Source organism: Sander lucioperca, chromosome 8 (assembly GCF_008315115.2).
Source record: "Sander lucioperca isolate FBNREF2018 chromosome 8, SLUC_FBN_1.2, whole genome shotgun sequence".
NCBI classification, from domain to species: Eukaryota; Metazoa; Chordata; class Actinopteri; order Perciformes; family Percidae; genus Sander; species Sander lucioperca.
The window spans coordinates 10,216,993-10,240,325 of NC_050180.1; the positions used below are offsets into that span (position 1 = coordinate 10,216,993).

General features: G+C 40.0%; 1 protein-coding gene across 5 annotated transcripts in view; it reads right to left on the bottom strand.

Moving 5' to 3' along the window:
- The window catches only part of LOC116037778 (partitioning defective 3 homolog B-like), a 221,015-nt gene that overhangs the window by 45,783 nt on the left and 151,899 nt on the right, over positions 1-23,333 (bottom strand). For 4 of the 5 annotated variants that reach the window (XM_036004093.1, XM_036004094.1, XM_036004091.1 and 1 more), the window contains one exon: positions 9,000-9,120. In XM_036004093.1, coding sequence (XP_035859986.1) covers positions 9,000-9,120 — 121 coding nt within the window. The remainder of the gene's footprint in view (positions 1-8,999; positions 9,121-23,333) is intronic. The other variant, XM_036004092.1, reaches the window with a different exon arrangement.

Genomic DNA, 23,333 nt, shown 5'->3' on the forward strand with positions numbered 1-23,333 from the left:
CACACACACACACACACACACAAAATGAATACACTTACAGTAAAAACAAAGTGGCAGACACACAAACAAGCACAGGACCGGACATAGTTCTGATAGTACAGGGAATTCAGTCTTGATCAACAGGATATGATACAAGATCCTCTTATAACCGTGTATGGGCAACATCTGGAGGCGGTACAGATGTTGCAGATGAGCAATTCTGCCAGTTTTATGTCCAGGAGCATTTTGCCATTTTTTGATCTTTACTGCCAATAACAATCAAACTGAATTTATTCCAGATGTTTTCCTGACGTTATTTGTTGAAGGTAAGAGCGACGCCTGCTTTTAAATGCTGCCTGCTCTGTAGAGGAAAGCAGAGAAAAAAGGGCTGCTACTGAAATTCCATTTTTGCAACCCATAGAACAAGAGAGGGTGAACTAAAGATTATGGTGCCATGGATAACTTATTTATCAATAACAATCACAAAGGTACTGTACATATTTTTTAAATGTTTAATGTAGACAAGTTCAATTCAGCCATCTATCATACATATTTAAAAAAAAAGGTTGTTGCTATGCATAAAATGACATAAGCATATCATGTTTGAGACCAGAATGACAGTGGTTAGTTTATGTTCATTCAAACTCAACCTTTTGCCAGGCTCAACTTATTCCTGCATGCGTTCATGTCTTTATGTGAGTGTAGAAGAAATGGAATATCGAGTTAGTAAATAAAAACCTTCTGCCTGTCTGGTTGGAAACTGTTGAGTCTGATTTCAAAGCTTCATTTAGACGGAAAGAACTTTAGATCTTCTGGAAAATAAAGGACTGCAGGGAGCAGCTGGCTGGACACAGACACTCTCAGGCCGGTTACACACTGGATGCGTCGCGCGAGCGTGTCAGCCGCGTGGCGTGTCCATTTTTATTTCGGCTCCCATGTTAACAGGTTAGAGCTTACACACTGCCTGCGTGAGACGCGCGTCTCGAGCCGCGCCTATTTTTCACGCGAGACGCGAGCGTGTTGGAAGCGTTTCCATGCAAAATAGAATAGGAAAATATGTTTATATGTCATTTAGACACGAATGCATATTAATAAATGACATCTTGATGTTTGAAAGTCTCTAGGTTTTGACATCAATGTAGATATAAATGTAATAAAAAATTTCAGAAAAAAGATTTTCAAATATAGCACCTGTCATACAGAACGAAATATTCTGTAACATATTTTGCAGTCAATACTGCCGACGTACTTACTTTAATCAAATCAGTAGGCTATATATTTATTTTAAGTTTAACAACTCTTTCCCCATACGTCGAACAAGCCTATATATAAAGGGTAGAATAGGCTACAATAACAACGTAGTGTGTGTTCTGAGTGACGGTCCAGCTACACAGAGTTGTTATAAACAGACAGCCCACTTACCCATTTTTCAGACTTTGAATGTGTCGGCGCTATGTCCCGAGATCAGCCCTCCCTGTACCTAGCAGCAGGAGCAGCGCCGCGTCACACACGCTTCTGGTGTGTAGGACACAGAAAAATCCACGCAGCAGCCACGCTTCTGAGACGCAACAGAAACGCCATGCTCGCGCGACGCATCCAGTGTGTAACCGGCCTCACACTTCCATGCAGTATCAGGAGTGGACGTTTTTTTTTATTATTTTTTTTCCAAACCCACAAATATCCCAATTCTGAGCCTTGGAGTTTGCATGTTCTCACTGTTTCTGTGTGGGTTTCTTCCAACAGTCCAAAGACATGGAGATCATACATTTACAACAGAATAAACACCAATTGACACAATTATATAGATATGTACTAGAGATGCACCGATTGACCGGCTGGTGACTGGAATTGGCCGATTTTCACGTGATCGGCTATGACCGGCGACCAGCCGGTCAGTCTGACATATGCCGATTTTATGCCGGTCAAATGCTGTAAATAAATAACATTGTAAAGGCTACCATACACAATGTATAGGAGTTATATATAGGCTAGCAAATAATAACAATAAACCCACTAATTACATTATCTTAATGCAGTGTAACTAATGTAGCATGTAAATAATGCACATAAAATACAAACGTGAGCAAGGGCGTTCAACAATCGCCATTATATCGAATCAGCAGCCACGTGCAACCTAGCTAGCAGGTGAAGAACACGAAATCACCAGCTAACAATGAACTGACAACATAAGTTATGCGACTTACAGTTCTCAAGGACGCACACGTTCTCTTAATACATCACATCACCACGCGATCTCCACTGGCTAGTTATCCACGTCTCTTTTTCCTTTCTCTCATTTTTCCGCCGTGGCGCGCGTGCCCACTCGCAGTGTGAAGCACGTGTCCGCGCTATTCTGCGACATGCACGCTCACTCTCTTTGTTATTTATATATTATTGTATTGTCATTACCTGTTTTCGCTGTTTTCATACGGAAGTTTAGTTTGCTAAATATATCAATTTTTTTTTGTTGAATATTGGATGTGAAAAGAAGGAAATGGTTCTTCCATAACATTGCACTTTAGATGTGTGTGAATTTCCCACACCAGGAGTAATTTATATAGTTCTATTTTATAGTGATCAATTATCTGTTCAAAAAATGTTCTATGCAAAATGTAAAATGTTCTATTAAAGAAAAGATAGAAAATAAATATTTGTGTGTGCTGTAAAGTGGCTAGAAAAAATGTAATTGGAATCAGCTAAAATCGGTATTGGCAGGACAAACTCAACGAAAAATCGGAAATCGGAATCTGCCTAGAAAATTGTAATCGGTGCATCTCTAGTATGTACAGTCAAAAAGGTAATGTATTCATTGTCACCAATCAGAATCAGATGGCAAATTTGTTGTTCGGGTCAATGTGGAAATACTTTCCCAATCTTAAAGCTGCCAAGGGTCGGCATAGCAACACACAGCCATTATTAGCTAGCAAACCAAAATGGAAGATAATTCTTAATACAAGGAAAAACCAACCAACTTATCTTGACATCTTGATCAAAGACAGGCTAGTCTGCGTTAATTGTCACCAAGCTGCTGCTCTGCCTAAAAAAGCTAACTTGAACCCCATCACACCACGAACAACCCAAAAGTCAAGTGGACTACCCCTTTTGCACTCTAACAAAGTTAGTAAGCTCAAGTCAACACTGAAGTCCTAACAATTGCTCTTTACCAAACCCACAGACAAGAATAAAGCTACGACAGAGGCCTCCTTCGTCCTAAGCCATTTACCAATGGAGAACTGGTCAAGACGGTAGAACAATTATGACATCAAAAACTGCAAGTGAACCAGCCGGTCCAGCAACTGTGATGAGTAGGACAGAGTCATCATCAGAGGAGGGCTTAATGAGCTCATCTCTGAATTCCAGTAGTACTGTTAATGCTTTTAACGCCAAAGTGGGTCTGTGGTCTTCTCAATTTGAAATGGTAAACACATTAGACACACTACCCAAACTTGGAGAGTGGCAGAGAATGTGAGAGACGCTCAGGCTGAATAATTCTGTGTCCAGTTGACGTAGAGTATATGTGCAATGACATAAAAAATTTGCCCATTAGGTTAGCTAAAATATTGTGAAAAAAGCAAAAATCTATTTCACTCATGTGAAATATTTGTCAAGGTTTACTCAAATGCAAGAATTAAATCAAATTCAAACATTAGCTTCCTAGTCTTCTGACTGACCGACCACTCAGCTTTAGTTTTCAAGTACTAAACATGAGCAATTTTTAAAATAACAGGAATTAGAAGGAGGACATGGACAGGAAGACAAAGATAAGGTTGTGAATTATAGAGGCAGACAAACAGATGAATCATAGTCTTGTCCTAACGTTCATTCCTATTGGTTGGATTTGGAATAAAAAAACCTTCATTACAGCTGACACGTTTGTTCTTGTTTGCCAATATTTGTGGGGGTGGTATTGACTTGGACTTAGGCAGCTAAAAGGCTCTTCTTACTGAGATATGTGCTTAGCAACTGTCAGGCGCACTATGAGAGGGGCCCATTTAGAAGATTGGGAAAAAAAAGACAGAGACAGAATGGAGAGAAGTAGTCTGAATCTGTATCTAATGCGAGCCTTTGACTCCATGGAAAGAACATTGCACACTCTTTCCAATTTCTTTTTTAAGCAGAATGTTTCTAAATCCAAGAATACAGGTAACTGTAACACAGATAAATATAATCAGCAAGACTAGGACATTTTACTGTTGAGGTTCTAGTTTTGGCATTCTGCTTGTAATACAGTGAACACACAATACAGGTAAGTTACATGAAGGGGGAAGGTCAGTGCTGGGAATATATGATTTTTCATTTAAGATTAAAAAAATTCCCACTTTTCCTTGACCTTATAGTCTCATGACTGTCTATAAAAAACGTGTTTGCTGATTATCAATCTTCTAAACAACAAACAACACAATATGAAAATGATGTTATGAAAACTACAGTATGTTTTAAATGGAAGGGAGAAGAAAAGGAAGAAAAAAGGCACAATGTGAACAGTGTGATAGATTAGGACCAAAGAACACTGTAATTTCATATTTTTAAAGCAGTGGTAGGCAATTTATGTTTGGTTCCAGCATGTGCCCAGAAATCCTTTCACATCATGAACACAAGTTTAGAGATTAATCAAAATAAAAGTGAGCAGACTGTTGCACTACCTTAGTATGTTTTAAATCTGAGGCTCCCATGCTATTTCATTCTGCATCACACTACAAAATTCCATTAGTATTCAATGACTAACTGTAAATGAACAGACATATCTAAGTCCAAAGTACAGGAAAAAATACTGTAGATGAAGGCTTTTCATTATAATTAAATCCTATAATAAAGGCTGTGTCACACCGCCCACTATAACAATTGGCTTCCATACCCTCTGTGTAGGACTGTGTGTGTACGCAAATGTGACAACAGCGCCCTGTTGATTTAGTTCCCTTCTCCTAAGGGAGAAAGTCTGTTGTTGTCTTCCAAAATACACACACCCACCCACAAGCACACAATGCACTCACTTGGAAACAAACTTGTGGTGTGGCTTTTTTTGTTTGAAAATTGTTTTTAGGCAAACATCATTTTGCTAGAAAAGACAGCTAACCCATAACCATGAATCAATGAAATGGTAATGGAATCATGGGGGGAAAAAACACAGTGCAACATTGCATGAGGAACACTCTCTCTCTCTCTACACTTAAGTTCCCATTGCTTTTACTTTTCATAGTCATTCAGCAAATGCTATACAAAAAAATAAAAACGTCTTAAGGAGAAACAAACAAACCAATAAAAGTGAAATTGAATTAGTTTGCCGTCGGCTCACCTCCATAACCATTACTTCTCCCTCTACACTTCCCACAGAAAGCCAGTCAGGTAAATAATCGCCTCTGCTTTAATTAATAAATGCATCATCCTTAATGAGAGGGGCTTGTTAGGCACTGCGGCAACTGCCACTGGTCTGATTTTTTTTCAACTTTCAAACTTCAAACTTAATTTCCACCTCTGAAGCATGCTAATTGCGCTCCATCTCAGCTTTATAAACAACAACAACAACAACAACAACAAAGTTTTCTCATTTGGAGGCAGAGAACAGTGTAATGTGTGGCTATCGATCGCAGGGGAAAGGAGATTGCCCCTGGCTGGTCACAAACCAAATTACTTTAAGATCTGAATTAAAGTGGGCCAGCTATAACTTTGGATAAACACACAGTGTATACAATGACAAAGGCTCTGCATCTGAATCATTCAACATTGATTTTAGTATTATTTAGTAGTATTTTGTTGCATCAATCTTATAATCATACCACTTCAGTGCACCCCAGAATGAATTTAAAATAAACTACTGAGTAGAGGTACAACATGATGATTATTTTCATTATCAATTAATATGCCAATGCTTAATTGTTTGGTCTATAAAATGTTAGAAAATAAGAAAATACCCTTCACACTATAATGGAAACACAAGGCAGAGTCTTTAAATTGCTACTTTTGTCCAACAAATAGTCTAGTTTTAGTATCAAGTCACACAATTTTCTGATGATCAGCAAATTGATTTATCCACTAATCAGCTCTACAACATCGTTTATGCTGTGTTGCCTACAAAAGTGGGTGATTTTGTGTAATATCGGTATTCTATTGGATTCCAAGTTAAAGAGGACTCATCATGAAAAACTTTCTAGTGCTTGTGCACATACATTTGGGTATCTGGAGTGCCTACCAACCCACAAACTTTGAAAAAAGACCCAGCTGTTTTATTGTGGGATTCAACAAGCCATTCAAATGTAGCTCCCTTTTTTATGTCACATGCAGGCTTGTTAGAATATTCCACTCCCCATTTGAGTATCTCCACCCACAGCTTGAGAACTACCTTTGCAAAGGTGCCCCATATTTTTCTCACAAGCCAATCAGAGCCTGGACTGGGCATTTCGGGAGGGGGGGCTTGAAGAGACAGGCACTAAAACGGAGCGTTTCAGATACAGGTATATTCAGATAGACAGTTTTTTTTTTGTTTTTTTTTACATTAAAGCATGAAACACAAAATACAGCTATTAACCTGAAAATGAGCATATATCTCCTTTAAACTATAGTCACCATGTCACTAAACTGTTGTTACGATCAACAGAAGAACAAATAATTGTATGTTCACTTTTAAAGACACTAAAACTGTTATACATGTCTTCATTCCATTCCAACTTAATTACTACAATGCTCTTTTCGCCTGTTTTAATCAAAAAGCTTTGGGCAGGCTACAGGCTCTGCAAACCTCAGCTGCAAGGCTTTTTACTAAAACTACATGATGGAATCACATTAAACCTGTTGTAGCCACTTTACAAAGCCTGGCGCCTGGCTACATTATTGGACTGTTAAATCTGAAATCCTCCAGCAGAACCATTTAAGCTATTCCACCGTCAAGGCTAAAGACCAGGGGTGACTGAGACTTCAAGCTCTGGGACGATCTGCCAAAGGAGATCTTACTTCTATCAAAAAGTTTACTCCAATTCTATTTTTTTCTACTCCCTTCTATTTTACTCGTTTCTTATGAATATTAACGGCAGTCCATGTAATCGTATAAAGAACAGAGCAGTAACATTCTATAGGTGAAAGGTCAGAAAGAACTAACGGCTGCAGTGAGTGATAGCATGTTGGCTCCACCTGTTAACACAACATGCTGTGGTGACACAATGTTCTCTAAGAAGATCACTTACTGAGTTCATGCATTGACGTAGTTATTCCATTTCGAAAAGGATTTCATTTGGTATGTGGATTCTTGCAAACAGCACTGACCTCTATTATACTAACTGTACTTCCTGATGTACTGTACGAGCACACAATGTATTTCTACGAGAGGACTCGTGGTCTGGGGCTGTTTCCCACACACACACACACACACACACACACACACACACACACACACACACACACACACAGACAGACAGACAGACAGACACACACACACACACACACACACACACACACACACACACACACACACACACACACACACACACACACACACACACACAAAGCCCAGTTCTTACGAAGGGTCTCCTCCTCAGCATGTAGAACCACTGAGTTGCTTGCTACCAATGTGTAGACAAAGAACACAAAGATTGATTTATTTTGTATTTCATGATGAGGTTTGACAGTATCCCTGTACAGAGAAGTGAAGCTTCTTGTTAAACTGTGATGTTCTACAATTAAACTGTGCCTTTGTCATAGCAGATTAGACTCATTTTGGTTGCTCAGGATGATTTCATTTTTTCCTTAAAGAGCCATGGAAGCTTAAATGTCAGTGTGACAAGAGGCATTTACAGTAATAAATTTACTTAAAGAGACTAAGCACTGTGTGTGTTCTGAAAAGACAAACTGCACTCAAAGATACCTTTACTGCGTCCCTGAGTGACTACTTATTAAGCTTTGTTTTTTTTTGACTGGATGGTTTTTGAAAGTGATAAACAATAAAAGGATTTTCTTTGTCCAAATAAGGAGCATGAAGTCGCCTGACTACTGTAAATCCCTACAGGGGTTTAATATTCAATGACAATAATTAATACATATTCTAGATTTTCCATGACATCAAATCTGTTTCAGAGGGTTGTTTTACCCGTGTTAATATATTAATGACAAATAAAAGTAGTATAATTATATATGTATGAATAAACAGTGTCTGAAAAAGTCAACAGTGGTACAAATGCTTTGGCAGAAAAAAACCTGGAATAAATCACTAGCCTGATGCTAAGCTGATAACATTTGACAGGTTTTGCTATGCACCTGCAACCCATAAAAACCTATCGAGTCTAAGCTTAAAGAAACATACTGTGAACATTAGCACTGATATACTGTATGAACAAGCAAAAGAAAACATTAGCAGCAGAGAAGAAGAAACATATTGCCAGTGTCTGATCGATAAAGGGATATGCCAAAACAATGACACTGTCAGAATTATAAGAAATGAAATCTGACAACCAGAAACATATGCATAATACTTGAGTCATTGCAGGATGACACCTGGTAGGTGATTTCTTGTCAGCACAATAATGATGTACCTGTTAATACAGACGTCCTTTTGAGGTTCTTCCAGCATGACTCAGCCCGTCTGAGCTCAGAAGTGGATCTGTGACGAGGTTTTTATGATTCTGAGATTTAAAAAACAGTGCCTGCAGGATGACAAGTGAGTAAAACCTCTACTTATCTCCTCTGTATCTGTATCCTCCGTGAAAAGAGGATATCAGTCTATCAGCTCAATGCCTACGGGAGACATTCACGTCAAAGAGCACCTTGCGACTGACAGCTAAAGCGACATGATCACTAGACAAACGCAATAAAAGCAGTGATCATTCGAATAGGTGCTGATGGAGAATAAGAAGCCTCACAAATGCTTGGTACACTTATACAAATATCTAATGGAAAGACAACATGATGATGGACAGATTGATGAAAGGAAGAAATGTAAGGACTACTAACTACTAAAGACTATGAAGCTATTTACCTGACCTACATGTCTGCAGACTTGCTTTTCCATGTGTATGTATGTGTGTGTCTGAGCTTACCCTGTGTGCGTCGTTTTCATGTCCTCTGCGTCGTGGGTCCAGTTCTTCATAAGGCGGCACCATTCCTTCTCTCCTTGCCTGCTGGTATTCTCTTCTTAGCTGCTGGATCCTGTCCACACTGCCACACACAAGCAAACATGCAACTCGGTTAATTAAAGCTTTTAGAGGTGTCTAAAGGCCCTTTCCCATTGGACACAAATCCACTAACATCTGGCTTTTGTCTTTAGTGGAAAAGTTTATAATCATTCCCAGGACAAATGACTCGGCAGTAGTCACAGGTATTTATCGGCTCTGGCTCCGATCGGCGGTGGTGGAAACATGACACCCGGGTGGACACGCTAACACGCTTGTCGCCTCTTTGTCACCTCAGCCACAAATTGTGTCCATCTCCTCCCAAGCAGGGCTCGTACATCGTTCCAATTAGCCGAGTTTGAAAGAGAGAATGAACAGAAAAGAAGCAACCACCGTACAATTTGTCAATAGCCTCCATGCTGCTTTCTAGTGTTTACTAACCCTGTTTTCCGGCACGTTCATGATGTCGAACGTGATACACCGGAAAAACAGAAAGGCATACTTGTCCATTTGCAATGGGAAAGGAGCCTATCGCCTATTTTTAGCAAGTTTTACACTGTTTAAAAAACTTGTGTATATGGGCTAAGTTTGGTGGAATAAGGGTATAAGGTTAATTTGAAGAATTCACCTTAGAGGTAAGAGCAAGCATGTTCAGAAAACGATTTACTAGTTTTAGGTTGTTTAACGTTTTGACAGAAGTCATGCTCACAACTGAATCACATCAGTATCAATAAAATAATTTAAAACACTTTGTGGACTTTGACTGGCATCACCACCAACCAGCTGTTCTGATGAAGAGCCAGCCAGTAGAAACCATCTGTTTATTAGGGCCCGAGCGCAGACAGCGGCGAAGGCCCTATTGAAACTGAAGGAATTCTTCCTTTCCTTTCTTTCTTCCGGCAAATGAATCACCTTTTTGAGGGGCTTAACATACTCAAAAACTCACCAAAATTGGCGGTCGCATCAAGCCTGGTGAAAATGTACGTATTTTAAGGGTTTCGGGAATAGGTGCACAAAAATGGCTCGCTAGCGCCCCCTACAAAAGTTATAGAATTGAGCCCCTGCAGTACGTTTAACGTAGACTAACAAAACGTGGTACACTCATGTAGCATGTCAAAACGTACAAAAACTAAACCCAACAGGAAGTCCGCCATTTTGAATTGAAATTTTGAAATTAGTGCGATTTTGGCCATTTCCACATGTCATACTTTAACGAACTCCTCAAAAACTCCTTCAAATTTGGTCTGTGCCATCTTAAGACGTCAAAGATGAAAAGTTATTAAAAGAATTGTAATAGCGCAAAAAATGCGCAAGTTATAGAGGACCAACTTCCTGTAGGGGGCCATCGAAACAGGAAGTGGGTGTAATTTGAGTGTACATTGTCCAACTGGCTCGAAACTTTTCAGGATTCATAAGAGTTCAACCCTGATGATATCTAGAGGCCGATATTGGCTCAAAGTCATAGTGGCAACAGGAAGTAGGCCCAAAACTATAGGTGCTATACTTTAACAAACTCCTCCTACAGATCTCATCCAATGGACTTCAAATTTGGTGTGTGCTATCTTTATTATTATTATTTAATGTTATTAAAAGCAAAACTTTTCGTGAAAAGGTGTGGGTGTGGCATCGTGGCCATTTTGAGTGTTTAGCGATGAATGAGAAAGTGGCTGTAACTAGTGTACATTGTCCATTCTGCTTGAAATTTCCCATGATCAACAAGAGTCCAGGCCTGAGGACATCTACAGGCCAATATTGACTTTTGGTCATAGCGTCCCCTGCTGGCAACAGGAAATCAGCCTTATATGACAAACATCATCCAATTTACATGAAACATATGTGTGATCTAAATGTGATATTGTGCCACCCCCTATATTTTAACCAGGCCACGCCCACTTTAAACGTTTAAGGTAGAGTGTTTTGTGAGGTATCATTGAACTCAGTAGACTTCCCTTTTCATTGGAGATGGTTTGGCCCGCCCCCTATGCGTAAACCAAGCCCCCTTTCATAACTGGTGACCCGTTTATCGTAGACTCTTGTGTGAGGTGTCACTGAACTCAGCAGAGAGTTCCTTTTTCATTGATGATGGTTATCCCCGCCCAATACACTTGGTACAACTTTTGCAATACACCATCTCGAAGGGCGCACACATCCACCGTGCGTGGATCGCCGTCCGCCAGTAACCCCGACGCGAGCAGAGGAGCGAGGGCCCGTCCAACGCTGCTTGCAACTTTAATTCAAACAGTAATTTTGCAGGTGCCTGGATAGCTCAGTTGGTAGAGCGGGCGCCCATGTATAGAGGTTTACTTCTTGACACAGCGGGCCCGGGTTCGACTCCGACCTGCAGCCCTTTGCTGCATGTCAATCCCCCCTCACTATCCCATTCCATGTCTTCAGCTGTCCTATAAAAATAAAGGCCTCAAATGGCCAAAAAATAATCTTAAAGAAAACAGTAATTTTGCCGACATCAGCCTGCAGAGATAAAGACTAGACAGACCCACCTGTGTACGCGCATTGATGCACTGTCAGGAGATTTATGTAAGGTCAGAAAAATAGCAACATACTTTCTTCCAGTCTCCAAGGCAGTCTGTGAACAACACTATGCCTTCTGAGAATGTTGCACTACCAGTACTCAGCATGTGACTCATAAAGTCATTTGTGGGTATTTGTTTCTGTGAAACTACTGTAGAAATCCTAAGTCAAAAATAAGTTTTTAACTATTGCAAATCTCTGTACAGTATAGGGATGGGCGATAGAGACGATATGCAATATAAACGATACAAAATTGGCCTACGATAGAGATTGTAATTATATTGCACTATCGCGATAATTCATGTTGATGACGCAATCTACCCGCGAAGTTTAGAGCCACGAGCTGCAACCGGCTGCAACCTGGCTGCAACCATTGACATATATGGCTGCAACGTGTCATCGTCATCTTGAGTAAACATGGCTGAAAGCGAAACAAGGAGCTGGTGAAAAAGACCGGTGCAACATCCATTATTTGGACTTGGTTTGGATTTAAGCAGCTACAACGGACCTGTGGTCGAGCCGTACCATGGAGCCTTTCACCAGCCTGACAATTTACTATAAAATGGACGATTGGAATCTTGGCAGCCGGTGTTTGCAGACGTCGTACTTCCCCGCCGAACATACGGCCGTGTGTGTGTGTGTGTGTGTGTGTGCGCGTGTGTGTGTGTAGCGGCAAAAAAAATGTACTGGGAAGTTTACGGCCGCCGCCGTACGGGTTGAACAGAGGCTGCACAGTTTGACCAGCAGGCAGCGGCACCAGGCCGCCGGATGGTGTTGCTAACAACTTTCAATGTATAACTATTATCAGACCGGCCCACCGGGAAAAGTCCCAACTCTCGCGTGCGCGTGTGTGTGCGTGTGCGTGTGTGTGTGTGGGTGTGTGTGTGTGTGTGTGGGTGTGTGTGTGTGTGTGTGTGTGTGTGTGTGCGTGCGTGTGCTCAAATGCATTACATTAGGCTGCAGGTAAGAAACTTTGTTTGAAATATGTTTTTATTTAAAGTATCTGTGCATCTTTGTCTAATACTGAAAGTATTTTCAGTACAGTGTCTGTTCCTTAACTAAACAGACACCAGTTTTTCCTGTTCTCTGCATCTTGGGTGGCATTTAAGAACAAAGGACTTAAACTAACTAAGTGTAGTGCCTTTTAGAATGGTTTGCACTAAAGAGAAGACACCCAATACTTCAAGCTTTTTCTTTGTCAAAGTCTCTGCAACTAGTGTACTTGAATTTTATTTATCTGCAACATTATGTTGTATAATTACAGTTTTGAACAATAAATGTTCTCAAAACTACATACTACGTTTCTTTCTCTTTAAAAAAAAATACATTTAGCAGTTTGGTTTTCCTTAGGGTCTATGTAACCTGGTCTGAAATGGTTCTATTATATATTATATATATATTATATAATTTATATATCGCGATATATATCGTTATCGCAAGAGGCTGCAATGTATATCGTAATATGGATTTTAGGCCATATCGCCCATCCCTAGTACAGTACAAAACCCAACTCTAGACTTGGGCTAGCATTACTGTTTATTACACTTTGGAGGAAAACCTGTTGCATCAGATAACCCTACTCAGTTTCTGCACACACAGCCAACAAAGAACAAATTAGCTAAGAAAAAAACACACACACTATAACCCACTTATGTCCATGTATGTCCAGCTATCACAGATGACAGTGATGATGGCGTAGAGCGGGGAAACATAGAATTACACCATTTACATAAGCATGCTAAAAAAGGCTTAGCAACATGCTAGACAAATATTATGCAGCACTTTGAAGTAGCTAATAGATTAGCACGACTGATCAACACATCTAAATATAGTTGAATAGTTGCCTTCAGTTGGTTTATAATTTTCTATCCTTACATTCTTCTCATTCATTCTCTTATTTTGCTCTCACCCCTTCGCTTCCCTTCCTCTCTTTGAAACCATACACCCAGAGAGCTGTGTGAATGACTATATTAGCTGCAGCACTAAAAACATATTATCCTCGGTCTCACATCACAAATCATGTCAAGTGCATGTGTTCTCACCCTCACATAACAGAAAAAACATTGACTTTATTTAAATGTCCTTTTGGTAGTACCTCCATCCACCAAACCACTTTGGTGTCCTTTTTGTTAAACTTGTTAACTGTTTTAAATCCATTCATCATTTAATTTTAAGTGTTAGTGTTCATTTGTGACAATATTTAATACATAATGCATGACCTGTCTTTTATTCATTCTTTTTTTATTTGAACTTCACTGGGGGATTGGGAAAGAAGTGATTTATGTACAGTATATACAGTACTGTGTAGATGAATGAATTATAGTGAAACAAATCTAGTCTCAGCGTGTGTGTCTGTGTGTTCACATCTTGAGTGTATTTGTGCTCCATATTCTAGCCTATAGGGGTAAGAGAGCTGTGTCAGCAGCAGCAAAACACCTACAGTAGCAGAGTTAAAATCAGATGCTAACTGCACTTAATGACTGAGCTACACACATTTCTTTGTCTTGAGCCCTATCACCTTTGCAGGTACGTGTTTTACCGTTCTCTTCATTAGCTTTATTCAAAGGTCCCATGGCATGACAATTTCACTTTATGAGGTTTTTTAACATTAATATGAGTTCCCCCAGCCTGCCTATGGTCTTCCAGTGGCTAGAAATGGCGATGGGTGTAAACCGAGCCCTGGGTATCCTGCTCTGCCTTTGAGAAAATTAAAGTTCAGATGGGCCGATCTGGAATCTTGCTCCTTATGATGTCATAAGAAGCAAGGTTACCTCCCCTTTCTCTGCCTTGCCCGCCCAAAGAATGTGGCCCACCCATGAGAAAGAGAGAGACATCATGGCTTTCAAACGAGCAAAGTGACAGTTGGTCAAGGCCACACCCCCACCCTCCACCTTGCCCCCCCCACTCTCCTCCTCAATAGCTACAGCCACAGAAATGGCACATCCTAAGGAAAGCTCATTGTGGGACTGGCTCTAGTGGCTGTAATTCTGCACCAAGGCTGAATTTCGGGAAAGAGACTTCAGATACAGTATTAGGGGACCACTAAGGTCTATATAAAAGCATCCAAAGAGCACCATGTCATGGGACCTTTAACTGACATTATATTTAGCTGTTTTATTCGATCATTTTATCAAGTAAATCAATGTCATTTTATGTTTTAATCACATCCATCACCACCTTATACTGCACATCAACATGGGGAGCTTAGTGTACCAGAATGTAAAAGGCAGAGAAATACCTTAAGCTGCCTACACATGATTAAGGGCGAGGAGCAGAGAGGCAAAGCACATCGCAGGTATACAGTACGTTATTGCTTCTGGAATTGGTTGCGCGTTTAAAGGTCTTAGAGCGGCAACAAGGTCAAAGTTGAAATAAATTTAACTTTGAGCCCAGCGCTCGGCAGCAATTCCGAGTGGTGCACGATGCCAAGGGTACGCTCCACCTAGTTGGGTGGCAGCACTCTCCCCATAGGAAAACAATGCAACGGCCAGCGCAAAGCGGTTTTACTGTGGATCGTGTATAGGCGGCTTCAGGCAAGCTGGCAGCTCATTACAATTATTTATAGGAAATCCATTTACATTCCACATCTCCCTTTACTCTTGCCCTCACCCTCTGACCACCCCTTTCTAAATGCATGTGCTTGTGAGTCCCAAATACAGATTTCTCAACAGTCATGCATCAAGGGCTTCCCATAATGCCTCACAAGCCAAGAACAGAATAAAGTGTCAATGCTCATTAAACTGGATGTCTCTTAACACTCTTATTGTCAGTGATTTTATGTGTTTTCTTTTCCACTGTTGGATTCTCATTAAATGTTTGAGTAATGGGTGGTATCCCATTCTCTTTTATTAGAGCCACTCCAAATGTTGGATGCATTTGAAATTAGGGAGGAAGGATTAAATGTGAGAAATGAAATAAGTGGTGTGATTACAAATAAAGTAAGTAGAAAGACATGAGAATATTCAAACCATATAATCTTAAAAATAAGATTTAAGCCAAACATTTCTATTCTATTGCTGTTGTTCTGTGTTCCACTCTGTTTTTTTGCCATGCTGTTTCATGTTTATGCATCACAGTAGACATGATTTGTGTCACAAGGAACTCCACATGACACACACACACACACACACACACACACACACACACACACACACACACACACACACACCTCTCACCTCACCCTCTGCTCCATATTATTGACAGAGAGCTGGGGAGAAAAACATTCATTTTCTGTCCACAGACAGCATGCACACCCATAAACACACACACAAGTGCACACACTCGCAAACAAAGGGTACTTTATACGATTTATCACCCCACATAAAAGGAAGAGGGTGGGCTCAAGAAGAAATAAATATGATAAACAAAGACATAACACAACACTCACACAAATATATACACACACACACACACACACACACACACACACACACACACACACACACACACACACACACACACACACACACATTTATGCAAATAGTTCCATGACCACAGACTGAGGAAGCTATTGATTCACTTTAGAAAGACAAGTTAGCCATAAAAAGCAGACTTGTATAACTTCACTTTTTAACTACCTTGTGGTCATTAAACACGAATAGGGTTGGTTCATGTGTAATAGCCTAATAGCATTGTTCTGTGCTTGTGTGTGATACAGTAGATTACTCTGTATTGCAACTCTCTTTTCTTAAAGTGGCCATATTATGCCCATTTTCCGGTTCATAATTGTAATTTGACATTGTATCAGAATAGGTTTACATGGTTTAATTTTCAAAAAACACCATATTTTTGTTGTACTGCACATTGCTACAGCTCCTCTTTTCACCCTGTCAGGTCTCTGTTTTAGCTACAGAGTGAGACCTCTCAACTTCTGTAACATCTTTGTTGTCAGTCGCACATGCGCAGTAGCTAGCTAAGGATTACATGAGCTAGCTAGCTGTTTCTCCAACTTCGGCCTGTACAAGGCACTTCCAACTTTTCGTGGAATACCTGCAGACCAGGGACATGTAAGTAGTTCTATACAATTTATTTTGTAGATTAGGGTGAATTTGTGTGTGTTGTAGCAGTGTTTTGCCATTGAGAACGAGCTAGCTAACGGTTATCCCCTAGGCCCCTCGTTTCGGCTAGTGACGTAGAAAGCCGTGCAGATTTTGAACAGCTCACCTGGAGACTGAAGGCAGGACACATTCAGAAACCATATCTCACTCAAAACAGCATGGATGGTTTTTTTTTTTCAAATTTTGTATGTGTGTGGAAGCACCAAAGACACAAAATAACACCCCAAATCCCAGAAAAAGTGATTTTTTTCATAATATGGGCACTTCAATTACTTCAATCTCATATCAAAAATACATATGGCATTAATTTTAAAACATTTAAGTATTACATTAAGGTCAAAAATAAGAAGTGGTGTATAAAGCTTACATGTTTCAAAATAAAAGCATAAGTCTGAGCTCCAGTCCAGCAGTCTCTCTCTCTCTCTCGCTCTCTCTCTCTCTCTCTCTCTCTCACACACACACACACACACACACACACACACACTCTCACTCTCACACTCACACACACACACACACACACACACACACACACACACACACACACACACACACACACATAAATACACACATACACACAGCGAGATCAATCTCCTGCTCTTGCTCTGTCACACCAATAATAATTCTATAAATGTTTAAAATCAGAATCGGAAACTCTGCATAGCTGTTAATAATGCTGCTATTAATAATTGAGAATTCTGTTCCATTAATAACATTGTAAGATAGGCTATAAAATAAATCAATGTCCACAGCAAAGGAATATGTCCTTGTCATCAAAGACTATAATTATTTACAAGCCTGGTTATAAAAATGGTGCAGCCTTAAAATCTGTTTTCTGGCTGGCTTTTAATCAGTTTTGGGATCTTTTGTCATTTAGGCCATCTAAAGGCAAAACCCCGCTGCTGAAGCCTGGATGAAGCGTGATATGTGATATAGGTCATGTATATTTAACATTCATTTTTAATGACGAGATGTGACTTCTGTCAGAGCCTGTTTGAACACAATCCATTCAGGAAAAAAATGACTATGCATAGGTTTATATACCTTCAAAGATGCTTAATGTTTTTTCACTCTAATGCCCACATTAAGTGTAAATACCTTGAAAAGGCATTATCAGCCGGGTTCACTTTAAGATGAGACATTAAGTAAGACATTACCAACATCAGTGCTGGTATCTAAAAGGAAAACACAGTGAATTGCCATATCCACCTGATGATCTATTGGGGTTTTCCTGCCATGAGAAACATGTATAAGGGATGTACACAAAGAAAGACAGGGACAGATGGAGAGATGGATACAATAGAAAAGGGTGAGACAAGGAAAAAGACAAAGGACAGGTCAAGCATGTTTTTTAGTGCTCTCTAACAGATGACTTTGAGCTGAAAGGTTTCATAAATCTGACACAAAATGGCCAAAGGACTATGGTGCAATCTGCCACACAAGCAGCAGCACAAACGTAAGCTCCCAGACGCACACACACAGGGATGGAGAAACACACAGGTGATGTATGGTCTCCTCTTAGATGTGGCACGGGGGAATATGTCATTCAGACTCTCAGCTCGGTCTGATTTATCACGTTTCAAATGTGTGTACGTGAGAGTGTGTGTTAGTATGTGTGTAGATAAACGAGAAGCCACACAATACAAAACTGAATACAGGAACCCATTAAAACCCTTTTGTAAGATAGTCTACTGACATCTTTTGCATGGATGTAAAGTGTTACAACTCAGCATCAGAGGGAGTACAATTGTGATTTACTTTCCAGAAGTTACAATGTGCATGTGAGAGAGACAGAGTGAGTGTCAATCTTGCATTCTTGGAAGGAACAAAGACAAGAAAAGAATAAAAAATACTACCCACCGGCAGAGCTGTTGACCTTCTGAAAAAAAGTCAAGTAGTAGAAGTAGGATTTCCTTTCATTAGCACAGACACAAAGTCATGATAGCCATTTAGAAAAATCAATAACGCTTGAAAACATAAACTGCAATTGATTTAAAAGCTTAAGAGATGGTACACGCTGTATATAAATGGGAAGTAGGGAATGTGTGACTTTGCATCCTGCTGTTGCTAATCAAAGCAGCAGACAATAGCTGCTGCGTCATAAATGTCAGAGCTACAGATGACTGTCTTACCCTTTTCAATGCAACAGGAAGTGAACATTGACCTTAAAACCTTTTTAACCACTGATACCAATTGCATGAATTAACTTAATTATACACAATCGCTTAATTCAATTAAATACAACTTCAATATACAAGTAATTATTCATGTTGTTACACAACACAAAGAATTAATTCGTATTTGAACTATTTAAACTCATGAATGAACAGTCTCAAAATAATAATGATTGTATTATTTTTTGGCTGTTTTGCTCTTTTGGCAATGACAGGAGACAAAGCACAGTCGATAGCTGTGAGGGAACATGTAGTTTCATATTGACTGATGGTGACAAGAGGGAGTTGTAGTCTTTTTTGTCTTTGCACACGTCCGCAGATGTGTGCTGGCCTGTGTGTTCTCCCTGGTGTCTAGTTGTAGAGTAGAGGATCGTTATCAGCTGTGTCTTACAAGGATAGAAGAGATCACAACACCGGACACAGGTCAATGCATTATCTCTCTTACTCTCTATCTTGTATCTGTGTTTCACTCGGCTGCTTGCTCTCACTTGTAGACACACACACACACACACACACACACACACACACACACACACAATTACTACAAGTAAGAAAAACAACTTAATCAATGTGAGTTATTGTCCATCATGTGTGTGTTGACATGGATATGAGCTTTCTATATATTAAATGTTCTGTAATGTTGACATTTCTACGATGCATTGAATTTTCTTTTCACATTTTCCTTCACTGTGACTCATTTAGTGCAGTAAATATTCACAGTTCTGCCACTCTCCATTCTCCACAATCTATTTTCAATTTCTTGCATCTCCATCCATCCTTTTCCCGCTCTCTCTCTCTCCTCATTCTGCCCTCCACAGTTTATGCAGGTAATCATCTCTGCTGTCATTTACATCCCTACCTTGATACCATCCATCTCTCCTTCCCTCCCACTCCATCTTAATCTCTTCATCATCGGCTTATCTCCATCTCCTCTGCCCTGCCTCCCTCTTGCCTCCCTCCATATCTCCCTTGCCGCGCTCTTCATCATCTTCTTCCTCCTAATCTCCCAAGCTTGTGCTCGGCTCTAATTAGCTGACGTCTCTGCTAATGAAGTCTGACAACAAAAGATCACCAATGCTGGCAGGTGGGTCAAAGGCAAAAAGAAAGACAGGGGCAAGAATAGAGAGGGAGAGAGGGAGGGAGAGAGGGAGGGAGGGAGGGAGAGGGGAGAAAGAGTGTCAAAGAAAAAGTAATACAGAGCGGTTGTGTATGTGGAGTGTAGGAGCTGTCAGGTTGCTCCGTTGCTTTCTTTTCCTCAACAGGCTAACAGGAAGTGACACGTGTTTTTAAAATGCATCTGACGGGATATGACACTGCTCCTTACACGGCGCCGTCAAAGCACGGGGAGTAATTAGCGCTCTATCGACTGCCATGACATCAATCAGACTAGCTGTCTAAAAGCCGGCGTGTGGAAGAGAGACACTCACAGTGGCAAAGGAGGCTGGCATCCTATCCTCATGATAATCTGTGTGTGTGTGTGTGTCTCTGCGTGTGCGTATTGTACAGTTTGAAAATTGTCTGGCATAACATTATTTAGACAAGCCTTCTATGTGTGCGTATGTGTGTTTTTGAAAGCCAGAGAGAGAGAGAGAGAGAGAGAGAGAGAGAGAGAGAGAGAGAGAGCGCTACAGGTGGTAAACAGGCTGGCACAAAATCATGTAGACAGGCTGTCTGGCTCAACATTCCCCTTTGACTTTAACAGCCATGTGTGTGTGACAGGAGGCCAATTTGCCTAATGCCTCTGCCAACCACAATAGCTGTGGATGGCATCTCTCTAAAGCTGGATTTATACCGGACACAAGGGCTATCCCATGAGAGTTACCTACAGCACAGGTTTTGATTTATAGTCCAGTATTATATTCATCTGGTTGATAGTTCTACAGAAAAAGCAGACAGATTTACTGTACTGTACATGATCACGTTTAAAATTTATATTTCTCACAACAGCTTCCGATTCAATTATTTTATTCACTTCATGACAAAGAACAACGACGGGAAGGTTCACCTTGTCTAATTACCTAACAGGAGACTACTGTCTTGCTATGGCTTGTTTACGTGCTTTCATTCAGTGTGATACAGAGAAACGATCGGCAGTGGAGACGGGCTTTGCACCTTGACAAATAAGCACAGATTAAACAGCATTGTGAAAATGTATGGCAAAATTGCAGGGATACAAGAGTTATCCCTTCTATACAGTGCCAGAGCCATGAGGAAAGCCAAATCTATCCTTGCTGACCCAAGTCACCCATTGTCTTATGAATAAAGGCTGCTGCCATCTGGTTGCAGGTACATTGCACCAAGGTGTATAACCAAGAGATTTAAGAGCTAATTTGTCATAGCTACCATTAGTCTTATTATTACCTTGATGTAAGTTGTCCCGTATGAATATGAATGTATGTTATGTTATGTTGTGTATGAACTGCCGTCTTTTATTCTCTGCTGGCTGTGAAACGAAGTGCCCCACTGAGGGATAACAAAGATTACTTAACCATTAGATGTGTGCTGATAAAAAGGAGACAATTACTGAACTGTTCTTCACAATGCTTTATGTTGTCTTCACTCTCAACAATTTCTATTGGCATGAGAGACTTGCAAGAGGAAACACAATCAGCCCAAGCTGATCAATCACAGTTTTTGTGCTCTTCCCAAGGTATCCTCTGTAGCCTTTTTACACTGTCTCTGCACTTTTTTATATTCATCTCCTAATTATACAACAAAAGTTGTTGTTTGACATTGCCTTTAAAATAATCTATACAATGTTTTGTGATCTGCTGCCCCACTTGGCAGTACAACACTGTTTGTCAGTGCCTTCCTAAGCCATTAATAGACTAAGCATTTTTCTGATCCGTCACCAGTAGGTTAAGATTTGTCCTCTGCTTTAACCTATACACAGGAGCAGTAGGCAGCCGCAGGATCCCAGGGACCAACTCCTTCTTTTTGCCAGTGCCTTTTTGGCCAGGGGGCACTGACAGGAGCGCTGACAAGAGCACTAACTTCTATTTGGTTGTTGGAGGAAACCAGAGCACCCGGAGGAAACCCATGCAAACACAGAGAGAACAAGCAAACTCACACATTGATCCCCAGTACTCAGCAGTGCTTACTTGCTGTGAGGCGACAGTGTTAACTACTGAGTCACAGTGCTGTCTATGTGCTGAAGGTTAGATTAATATTATGATTAATATTTGTTATTAAGTATTAGGAAATTATGAGTTTCAGTCCTTTGGACAGGCCAATAGAGGGATCAGGTTTTTTTCTAAACAGAAAAAAGAGAAAACACTCTTGTAGGAAAGGTGTAGTTTCAGGCTCACAAAGAACATACAATTAACAGGTATCTACAAACAAACTGATAGAGAACCATAGTTACAATATAACTATAATAATAATATATATAATAATAATAACAACAATGTTATGGCTTTCGCCACAGTCATATCCATATATTACTTTTGTACACATTGTGGAAAGTGTAACGTAAACATCTACCATTAGGTCATTTTACACTTGATTTTAGCTTGACTAAGAATCGCTCCAATCACTCCAGGAAGTTTGAGAAGTCACTCCAGCTGACCTTTACTTCATATGACTCCAATGCTCTCTGTCAAATCTTCTTTGCTGGTTATACAAATATTTGCTGGCCATGTGAACTTAAGCAAGATATTTTTATTAGATTTATTTAAGCAAAAAACAGCCTTTACTTTGACCAGAATAATTTTACTCAACTTCATGCATAATACCTAACCACAATTATTTAGCCTGATCTTCATCCCCAAACATGAATTTTAATTTATCTGAAAGGTGTGATGACAACTTCAAGAATTAATGATGTGAACAGAAATATGTAGCCCTAATATAAACACTTGTTAATGTCATAAATTGTTTATGATCCAAACTTAATAGTAAGTGAGCGAAGCATGTTGCGTACACTAGACTTGGATTCACTGTGACAAGATAAAATGCAAGCTCACGTTGATTATATGAATGTGAAAACATATATTATACATACATTTTGTCTTGGCTTTCTGTTAAAATAATTATGGCAAAAAAAAAAAAAAAACATTCACTTACCCTCTCACACATGGTGAAAGAGCACAATAAGAAGTAATGCACTGTGTATGAACCATAAAAGTCTTGGCCAAATAGAATCTGACACACACAATATGCACACAAAAAACAGAGTGTACATGTTGCTTAGCTACGGGTGACCACAACGGAAATGTCAATTTAATTTACTCTAATACTAATGTATGAAAGGTGTATAAGATAAAAGAGTAAAGGAACAACAAGCATCCATATATAGATGGAAAATAACGTGAAAGATCCGTCCCTGAGCGTGTATCTTTTGTGTCTTCAAACTTTTAGTGTCCATCTGTTTGTGTGTCCTTCTAAGAGCCTGAGTCTCTGTGCCCATGTGTCCTTTTACCGTGTACGTGCCTCATCGTGGGCGGATGTCCTTTGCATGGAATTTATTTTTCATTGAAAAGTACTTGTGCAAATAAAAGAGGCGG